The 10953-nt window shown below is 36.1% G+C and overlaps 1 protein-coding gene across 2 annotated transcripts; it reads right to left on the bottom strand.

The window, feature by feature from the left end:
- Positions 1 to 5570: 5570 nt before the first annotated feature.
- LOC110928868 (uncharacterized membrane protein At1g16860) lies at positions 5571 to 10672 on the bottom strand. 2 transcript variants are annotated; one of them, XM_022171917.2, is made up of 5 exons: positions 10530 to 10672; positions 7426 to 8356; positions 6459 to 6614; positions 6147 to 6358; positions 5571 to 6013 (listed from the first exon to the last, which is right to left on the bottom strand). In XM_022171917.2, exons 2-5 carry the CDS (start codon positions 8290 to 8292, stop codon positions 5821 to 5823), a joined length of 1428 nt encoding a protein of 475 aa, XP_022027609.1. In that variant the 5' UTR covers positions 8293 to 8356; positions 10530 to 10672; the 3' UTR covers positions 5571 to 5820. The 2 variants fall into 2 exon arrangements, with proteins under 2 accessions (XP_022027609.1, XP_022027610.1); XM_022171918.2 differs by having other exon boundaries at positions 10431 to 10616.
- Between the last annotated feature and the right edge of the window lie 281 nt (positions 10673 to 10953).

Below are 10953 nucleotides of genomic sequence, written 5' to 3'. Positions count from 1 at the left end.
AATAATTTTTGTTCGTTAATTTTTCATAAAATCTCTTTTTATATCCCCTCGAGTTTCTAAATTAGAGTTTACCCCTTTTCGCACTTTTATTTAAAAAAAACTATTTTTCTACGTGCGTATTTTTAAATACATATCAACTAAAAAATAAAAGTTTTCGTGCTTATTTTATGTACTTTTCTAGATGTTCCACGTTTCCACATACATATTGTTCAAAACTAAGTGGGGTCAAATATAATACGTTTTTATTCGACAACTACTCTAAAAATAAGAAGTCGTAAGAAGGGTATCAAACGAACTCTGATTGATATCATTTAAGTGGCATTTGAACTATCTCAAGGAACTCTACGATATGAGATTTTAGGTTTTCAATTTTGGATTTATAACTTGTAGATTTTAGAATTGTTGTTTATATCACTGCTTTTTATATAGCATTGTGTTTTTTCTACATTTGTGTTTTTTTGCGGCTCATGCAAATAGGAAAAAAGACATAATGAGTCACAAAAAAGACACAATGACGTAAAATGGAAAAGACACAATGTTAAGAGTTAATTACTGTTTTCGTCCCTGAGGTTTGTCAAAAATAACGGTTTCAGTCCATTAGTTTAAAAATTGCGATTTCAGTCCATTAGTTTCATTTTCGTAACCATATCAGTCCACTAACTTAACTCCATCCATTTATTTTGTTAACTTTGACTTAACTAACTAATTCAGGGACGGTTTGCGTCAGTTTTAGAAACACAGGGACTTAAGTGTAAACTCTAAAACATTAAAACAAAAAAAATAGTAAATTCCAAAAAATCAAAAAAATTCCAAAAAAAACAAACAAATTCCAAAAAATTCTAAAAAATAAAAAAATTCTAAAAAATCATAAAAATTCTAAAAAATCCAAAAAATCTGTTTCGGCGCGAACTGTTTCGAACCCGAACCGTTTCGAACCCGAACCGTTTCGAGCTTAACCGTTTCGACGCTAACCGTTTCGACCCGTACCGTTTCGACCCGAACCGTTTCGAGCTGAACCGTCCCTACCGTTTCGACCGGAACCGTTTCGACGCGAACCGTTTCGACCCGTACCGTTTCGACGCGAACCGTTTCGACCCGTACCGTTTCGAGCCGAACCGTTTCGACCCGTATCGTTTCGAAGCCGAACCGTTTCGAGCTGAACCGTTTCGAACCGAACAGTTTCGAAGCCGAACCGTTACAAGCCGTACCGTTTCGAACCGAACCGTGCCGTTTCGAACCGAACCGTTTCGAGCTGAACCGTTTCGAACCGAACCGTGCCGTATCGAACCGTTTCAAGCCGTACCGTTTCGAACCGAACCGTTTCGAGCTGAACTGTTTTGAACCGAACCGTGCCGTATCGAACCGAACCGTTTCAAGCTGTACCGTTTCGACGCGAACCGTGCCGTATCGAACCGTGCCGTATCGAACCGAAACGGTTCGGCTTCGAAACGGTACGGCTTCGAAACGGTTCGGGTCGAAATGGTACGGTTCGATACGGTTCAGCTCGAAACGGTTCGGTTCGAAACGGTACGGCTTGAAACGGTTCGGCTTCGAAACGGTACGGGTCGAAACGGTTCGGTTCGAAACGGTTCAGCTCGAAATGGTTCGGCTTCGAAACGGTACGGGTCGAAACGGTTCGGCTCGAAACGGTACGAGTCGAAACGGTTCGCGTCGAAACGGTTCAGCTCGAAACGGTTAGGGTCGAAACGGTACGGACGGTTCAGCTCGAAACGGTTCAGCTCGAAACGGTTAGGGTCGAAACGGTACGGACGGTTCAGCTCGAAACGGTTCGGGTTCGAAACAGTTCGCGCCGAAACGGATTTTTTGGATTTTTTAGAATTTTTATGATTTTTTAGAATTTTTATTATTTTTTAGAATTTTTTGGAATTTGTTTGGTTTTTTGGAATTTTTTTGATTTTTTGGAATTTATTATTTTTTTTGTTTTAATGTTTTAGAGTTTACACTTGAGTCCCTGTGTTTCTAAAACTGACGCAAACCGTCCCTGAATTAGTTAGTTAACTCAAAGTTAACAAAATAAATGGATGGAGTTAAGTTAGTGGACTGAAATGGTTACGAAAATGAAACTAATGGACTGAAATCGCAATTTTTAAACTAATGGACTGAAACCGTTATTTTTGACAAACCTCAGGGACGAAAACAGTAATTAACTCCAATGTTAAATAAAAAGACACAATAATCTAAACAAAAATTTTAAAATCTACAAGTAAAAATCCAAAAGCGAAAACCTAAAATCGCATGTTGTAGAGTTCGACGAAACAGTCTCAATGTCGCTTAAATGAGGTCAATCGGAGTCTATTTAATACCCTTCCTACGACTTCCAGTTTTTAGGAGACTATGTATTTGATCTATCCCATAAAGCAACATAAATATTTCAAATAACCAATCGCAGTACCAAGCATACATTGTACATGCTAATTTCATAGCATAATCTCTGGTAACATAAAATTGTACGTTCTTTAACAAAATATGGATCCATAATAGCTAGAGTGAAGGGGGAAGAACAACTAAAAAAACAAAAAAAAAAAAACTGCTCAAATACCAATGAATAACAAACACATACTAAAAATATATTCATATTAACTTATAAATTAAATAAATATAGTCGGATTATAACCCAATATGACCCGAATAACCCATTAACAACCAATACAAACCATAACGACTTATAGTGGCTCCTAACAGTGTGGCACACACCGATAATGATACATCTTATTATAAGCATGTAAGGTCATAACGGGTCATGACTCATTAGGTCCTACAAATCTCAGAGCATTCACAATTGAGTCTTCTTCTCCATCTTTATAGTTACACTAAAAAACATTATTTTTCTCGCCTTTTCAATTAAATAATATTTGTTTATACTTTTATTATCATATTTTTCTCTCCACTCACAACTACTTTTAAAATTATTAAAAAAAATGAGGTGAACAATATCTTTTTCAAATTTACTTGTGAAGAGTAATTTTTTCTCCTTTTTCTCTCTCTTTTACTCACAACCATTTACACTCGTTGGGATTCCGGTCGTGGCCCAGAGTACACCTGGAAACGAGAAGACCAAATGAAACTCAAGTATCCCCAGCTGTTTAAGAAAAACGCAACCACTACTGAGGCTAAAGCTACTGCAGAATTTCGGGACGAAATTCCAAATCAACGGGGGGATGATGTGACACCCCAGGAAAACTAGGAAACCAACGCAACTTAACTAGCTTCCTCAGTAACCACGTGCTAAATTTCGGGACGAAATTTTCTTAACAAGGGGAGAATGTGACAACCCTCAAAATCTCATGTATTCCGTACAATTTATTATTGATAATTAAAGTGTTTGACGACTGTGTGGAATTACTTAACTGCTCTCTGATTTCTACATAAACTAAAGTCTTGAACATATGGAATAAAAGATGGATAAAGAGAAGATGTGTGTGTAAATCATGTAGATCTTGTGTTGTTATGATTCTTGTTGATTTTCTGATGATTTTGCTGGTTAATATTGATGTTTGATGTTGTTGTGATCACTAAACATGTTAACGGAATCAATCGAACACAAGTTAGAAAGTTAAAAGTTGAAACAGAAAGCTGGTTGGTTTTTACAGCCAACTTCAGTTGGCTGTAACCAGACGGTAACTTAACGAAAAATGTATTTTCTGAAGTCTAGATTTATGTATTATGAAATACGGTTCTAATGGCACTGGAATCATAATTTTTGGACTTCGTTTACTATTTTTAAAGACCCGATTTGTAACAGCAGCTAAAGCTGAGTTTTTACAGCAATAAATGGGTGTTATATTTTCAGTCATAACTTGAAACCTGGGTAGGATTGGATCATGAAATTGGTACTGTAGATGGACACTGATGTCGTAGTAATTGTCCCACTGGAATTTCATCAATCCGACTTACAATGAATTTTTAATGAATTATTCCGTGGACTGCAGTCAGAAAATAATGAATCTGATTGCACTCCGGAAATGATTTTTAATAAAATATTGGTAATGAATCGGATCCCGAGATTTTTACAAAATAATATTTGGATCGTTTAGCACCTTCTGTAAAAAGTTGGGAATTTTTGAAATAAGATAACTATTTATTAAAATGCTCGAAAACAGCCCAGTTTCGGATATTTAAGTTGAAATGAAATAGGTAATAATTTGCGTGTCTAAATGTCGAGTATGTTATCCATGAATGATCTAACATGTTATGTGTCGATAAAAGTGTTATGTGCAATGTCGTATGTTTATTTGTGAATGGGAATAGATGGGGAGTTTACATGGGCATAAACTATTAAAGTAATACATGTTATGTGATAGATACGTGTAGGAACTTTGTGCTCTATTTGAAAACCACTAAATGATTAACTGGTAATTATATCAGGACGTGATTGACCGAACTCGACTGTTAGCTATATTTGAGAATCTAACCGAGCAAACCAAGGTGAGTTCACACACTTTCTAAGACATGGGATTCCCGGTGGTTTAGAGAGGATCCATTGTGAATGCTCTCAATAGGTAAATTTACAACATACGATATATGATGCAGTATACCATTTTATGACTTAAATAATACACTCTAAGATTTAATATGAGGTTATCGAGTTTATCATACCTATGAATCTATGATGACCCTTTATAGCCCATTATAACCTCCTGTTAGTCCTAGTTACACCCGTAGTGACTTGTGACCCATTATGATTTCTATGAGTCTTCACCATTTATGACCCGTTATGATTTCTAGAAGTCTTCACTAGGAATGAGCATGGTATCCGTTCGATATTGATATCGAATATACCAGTTCGGTACCACTATTTATTTACCGGTGTTTTACCCTATACCGGTACCGAATATACCAGGTCCGGTACCCGGTATCAAACGCTCATCTCTAGTCTTCACCATTTAGTACCCGTCAATATTGCCAGTTATGTCTTGTATCGAGTTATGAACAGTTATAGTAAAAAATCGTTAACCTATAACTAAATATATGAAGGGTTAAGTTATTCTACAAAGACTCCTAATTGTAAGAAGTGTAAGAAGGATTTATAGAGTGATAAGTGTCCAATAACCTAAACCCACTACACCACCCAAAACCTAAACACCTACCCCACCCCCCCGCAACAAAAAAAAAAAACTATACCTCACCAAAAAAACCTAACCCCACCTCACAAAAAAATAAAATAAAATAAAATAAAATAAAATAAAAAAATCCTAAACACCCACCAATGATCATTTGCAATACCAACATAAAAATTACCTTCAAGGCTAGAACCCTTCATTGTTTTAAACTCATAAAGTCGTTCCTGACTGTTTTCAAACTCGCGGTATTTTAGGATTTTTGTTCATCCCGGAACCTCACACAACGAGAAGTCTTAAATTTACAATGAAATAAAATTTATATATTTTTTTTTTTTTTTTGGCCAGCCAAAGAGAAGATATCATTCCACCAAACAAAAGCCTTTAGCAAGAAGCTAAGAGGCAATTACACCAGAGAACAAAACAAAGACAAGACACAGAGGAGTTAACCAAATAAAATTTATATATAATTTTGTATAAAAACACTACTCGCAAACAGTGAAACATATAATACCATAAAAATCTCAAATTCTTTAAACATTCTCAGGAAAAAATAAAAAATAAAAAAACAAGGAAAAATGTGACCTCCTTTATAAGTATCAAGTTTCCAACAACAAAAAAACGACTCCATAATCACACAAACACTCCCAAACAAGATCATGGGATGTAACAAAACAAAACAAAACCAAACTATACACCTATCATATTTTGGTCAAACTTTGACTTACCAAGCAGCAAAACACTACACGGGAATGACATCAGGATTTGACGAGTCGTCGCATCTCAAAACAATGCCATCTAAGCTTGCGGGAAGCATACATGTAGCCCATTGGCATCCAGTTGGAACCGGCTCGGGAGGAGGAACAATCATCAACACATTATCATTTCTTTGAACAACTCCCATCACACTCACACTGCTTCCCTCTTTAATGTACCTATATTTTCATATACAACCAAACAGAAACATCAAATTTAAAAAAATTGTTTAAGTAGACCGGTCTCGCGGTTACTTGTTCAACAAGAAACAACAAACAAAGCGTATATTCAAAAGGTTACAAAGAATAATACCCTTCTTTGAGTCGCATCATACGATCATCACTAGATAGGTTTCTGTCAGCCAGCCACCTTAAGAACTGTGGGGACATATCTTTGTTGGACTGGTTGATATCAATAACAGCCGATTCCTCAACGTATGGAGTCACACGGGCCCCATAACCAGTCTTAACAAGCGCCCTCAATCCCGACTGGAAATCAGATATATAGAAATCCACAACATGCCTCTGCAAGTATTTACAGAAAAAATACAATTAAAAATCTTATACAAATATCAGTTAAAATAAATAAATAAATAAAATATTGATATTTGATTATAAAATTCACCTCCATGGAACGAAGACCCCACGTGAAACGTTGATGTGTGGGATTCGCAGCTTTTGAATCCCAGCCTCGATATTCATATAAACTTGTGGATGTGTAAACACATCTGGGAACCCTTTGGAATGACGACTCCAATGGTACATTGCCACACGTAACAACCTTTACAGAAATAAAAAATTTCTTGATTAACAGAAGCAGCTTTACGATAGTGTATAAGTGTTTTTCAAGAATATAAAAATACAGTCTACCTAATAAATAAATAAATAAATAAATACAAAGTTGGACACATGTCACCATCATATTTCACCTCATCATTTTTTTCCCTCCCAAATTCCTCCATGGCTCTAAGACACACAGTGTGGGCGTGGAAAAGTGGCATGGTGGCCTTTCCACGCTGGGAACACCACCCCTTGTGGTGGTGTGGACATGGCGTGGTGATGAGGGCAGGGAATTTTCCACCGGCGTGGGGGGCATTTGGGTTGTGAGGTGGAGGCTCTTGATTGGTGGGTGGATTCTGGGTGTCTTTTAATTGGTTGTTTTTTTAATAAAAACGCCACTCCCACTCCTCCATCTTTTGCACCACCCCACTTTTCTGACGCGTGCCGACGTGGCAACCACATGTCCAATAACGCCACTCTTTCTCCCAACCCATGTAATCCATGAGCTATTATGGTATTTCAATGTTACTAATTAACATAGGCCGGTTTTTGTAATAAATTCAAGTTAGTTGTGTGAATTGTCATATGGTAACAAAAATACGTAGTTTTTTTTAAATAATATATAACTATACCGTTTCTATTGTACAACCCCGCGTAATACACGGGTCTATAACCTGGTTTCAAATAGAAAGATCAGAGACCAAAATGTATTAGTGTATATACAATTTCTAAAGTTATTTCAAATCTATGTGTGAGTGTGTGTGAGAGAGAGAGAGAGAGAGAGAGAGAGTGTGTGTATTTGTGTAACTTACCCCAGAAACCTTGACAAACTGGCCATCTTTTGCCGTTCTAAGCTCGGCGTCTGGATACTCAGATATAAACTTGATAACAGCACTTCGACTCCGGTAAACATTCCAAGCAAAAGCCAAGCTCACAATACCAAAAAGAACAACAACAACAATGAGAAGAATGGGATTACCAACGGCTGCAAGTATAAATATTGCAGAAATAAACCCCATCACAAACAGCAAAACCATGGACCAGAAAACTATCTTCGGGAAGTTCCTGAAGAACGAATGTGAACCATCTTGGCTCAAATGAGTAACCGCTTGGTTTTTAACCATTGAAGTGGTTCGTGATTTAATCGATCCTGAAGAGTCCAACGGACCTGACGACTTTCTAGGTCCACCCGATGAGTTAAGTGGTCCCGACAAAATCGGCCCGGATGTTAACAGACCCGTGGCAGGGAGAACCGGAGGGAGAGGTCCAGAATTTTGTCGTGAAGCGGAAGTCAACCCTTGACCTTGAGGCCCAGACGCCTTTCGTATCGGTTCTCCGTGTTTGTTTAATGGGCCAGAACTGGTCTTTTTCATTGAAGCTGATCCTGGAACATTTCCTGATAGATTACTCATTCGGTTCATGGAATGTGACGAAATTTGGCCCGAGTGAGTTGCATTCCCAACACTCATAGACCCGGTTCTTAACGGACCGCTGGTTAGCTGTCCGGATTTTCTTGACCCTTCGAACATTTTTCCTAGTTCGCCGGACTTTTTAATGTCACCGCCTGTGTACGGAACTGCGGTGGAGGACATTGTCGGTGCCTTTTCTTTTGGCGGCTCGGGCCGCCCTGATACGTATAAACCATTGTTTAACTGATGAGATGGAAAGCGGGAACTCATTGGTGAAGATGTTGGTAACAGAAGAAGATGAATTTGAATGCTGGTTTTTTATGTATGATCAAACCTACACAAAATATTGCATCATTAGCATTAAAAGCGATTATTGTGATGTGACTTGAAAAATCAGTAATATGTTGCTTGTAGCTTAAGGGATGTTTGGATGTCACTAGAAAAACCAATTATTTCAACAATTGGCATAATTACCTCATATAAGAAAAACTATTTCTCACATACATTCATCTGTAGTGTACTACCGCTACCAAGTACTAAGGGGGTATTTGGATGTCCATTTTCAGAATTATATTAAAAAACTATAATAAGATAATTTGATGATCAACTTAATAAATCTAGGGGTAGTTAAGTAATTTTACAATTATCTCTGTAATTAATTCTATTATAACAGCACATTCCCGAATTACCCAGATCTTGTTATACTAATACTAAGAATCATAATCAGATTTACTGATTAATGCAGTTCGATTGCAAATCCAAACATCCTATAAATCAACATACAAAGTACCACATTACATTTGTAAAATTTTAGTACATAGATTGATCAATTATTCAAAGAACAGGATGAACCATTATAATCTCATAAACTAGAAATTACACATGACAACCGAGAAATTAATAATCATTAGCAAATTATAATAAAAATGGAAAGCATATGAGATCAGAAACCTTCTAATTTGTGCGTAACCTTGGAACAAACACAAGCAAAATACTCATCAAATAAAGCGAATTAAATATAAACACAAATCCAGATCTGATTTGCAGCAAAACAACAATTACGCCAAACTCAACATAAACTAGTGACCAAAACAATTAAATACGTTTCACTAACATTTCACGGATCCAAAATCATGAACACATATAGGCACAATTTATAAAACCTAGTGGTGGTTAGATCCAAGCAGTTCTACCAAACAAAAAGTAAATATAAAGCAAAGTACACACCATTTTCAAATTAGGTACGTCAAATTGAAATTCTAAAACGAAAACAACAAGTACATGATTTGATTTAACAGACAGAACGATGAATGTACATTGATTCTCGAACGGAATCAAAATCCCTAGGGATTTGTAATCAATTGAATATAGCAAAAATCAAGCATATGAGGTCATAAACCTTCTAATTTATGTGTAACTTTGGAACAAAAACAAGCAAAATCCTCATCAAATAAAGCAAACCAAACACACACACAAATCCAGATCCGATTTACACCAAAACAAAAAATACTACAAACTCAACATAAACTAATTACCAAAACATCCTAATAAGTTTCACTAACATTTCACGGATCCAGAATCATATACACATTTCGACTCAAATCATAAAACCTACTATTTAAATCGGAGCTGTTCTACCAAACAAAAAGTAAATATAAAGCAAAGTACACAAATATTTCAAATTAGGTACAACAAAATGAATTTCTGAACTATCGATCTTCGGCATTGGAATCTAAACGAAAACAACAAACAAGCACGTGATTTCCCGAACCAAACGATGATTGTACATTGAATTTCAAACGAAATCAAAAGCCTTAGCTATTTGTATCCAATCAAAAATAGCAAAAATCAAGCAGCCAGAAACTAAGAAAGAAACATTAGCAAATTACATCACAAGTTGCATACCGAATTACCGATTACAATAGTGCACACTCTTAAATCTTAAAAAAAAAAAAAAACAAATATTATAACTAAAATGAAAAGCATATGAGATCAGAAACCTTCTAATTCACGTATAACTTCCGAACAAAAACAAGCAAAATCATCATCAAATAAACACAAATCCAGATCCGATTCGCAGCAAAACAACAATCACAAGTCACTACAAACTCAACACAAACCAATCACTAAAGCATCCAGAACAACTTTCAGTAACATTTCACGGATCCAAAATCACAGCCACATATCCGCACAAATTACAAAATTATAAACCCTACAGTTCAGATCCGAGCTGTTCTACCAAACAAAAAGTAAATATAAAGCAAAGTACACAACATATTCAAAATTAGGTACAACAAACTGAAATTCTGAAACGAATTTCGTAACTATTATCTTCGGCATTTGAATCTAAATAAGGAAACAACATGTATTGGATTTGATTTAAGGAAGTGAAGTGAGGATGAATGTACATTGATTGTTGATGGAATTATAAGCCCTAGGGAGGGATTTGTAGCAGATTGAAATAGGAGAAATGGAGTACAGATTGAGGAAATAGTATTTTTGCATACCTGGAGTGAGTGTGTGTAAACATGGTTGATCATGAGAGAGAGTGAAATGAGGGGTTTGTTTGTTTGTTTGCAAGGGGAACCAGAACGAAACTGCAGTGTACTGCCAGTGGTGGGTATGTATATATTTGCTCTTGTTGGCCCTATTTTTTAGTCTACTTTTCTTTTTATGGCTTTTGTCTTGTAAGATTGCCAACTATGGTCCTTGGTAAAATCTCTTTTTAATTATGGTTTATCATTGTTATTAGATGGTTCTAGTGGTTTGTCATTTTTTCATCTTTAGTTCCCAACTTTCTAAAATTACATGTATGCTCTCTATGGTTTGATTATTTGTTACGCGGATAGTCCCTACGGTTGATGAACGTTAAGTTATCTAGTTAAATGCATGTGAAATGACTTTTTTGCCTTTAATAATAAAAAATTCACC

The sequence above is a fragment of the Helianthus annuus genome, chromosome 3 (assembly GCF_002127325.2).
Source record: "Helianthus annuus cultivar XRQ/B chromosome 3, HanXRQr2.0-SUNRISE, whole genome shotgun sequence".
NCBI lineage: Eukaryota > Viridiplantae > Streptophyta > Magnoliopsida > Asterales > Asteraceae > Helianthus > Helianthus annuus.
The sequence above is the reverse complement of the archived record's forward strand: the minus strand, read 5'-3'. Positions and strand labels throughout refer to the sequence as shown.

Coding starts and splice junctions, on each gene's coding strand:
- LOC110928868 (XM_022171917.2), bottom strand. CDS start 8,292: ATGAGTTCCCGCTTTCCATCTCATCAGTTAAACAATGGTTTATACGTA. Junction 6,615..7,425: donor AGTTTGTCAAGGTTTCTGGG/GTAAGTTACACA, acceptor ATTTCTGTAAAG/GTTGTTACGTGTGGCAATGT. Junction 6,014..6,146: donor ATGATGCGACTCAAAGAAGG/GTATTATTCTTT, acceptor ATGAAAATATAG/GTACATTAAAGAGGGAAGCA.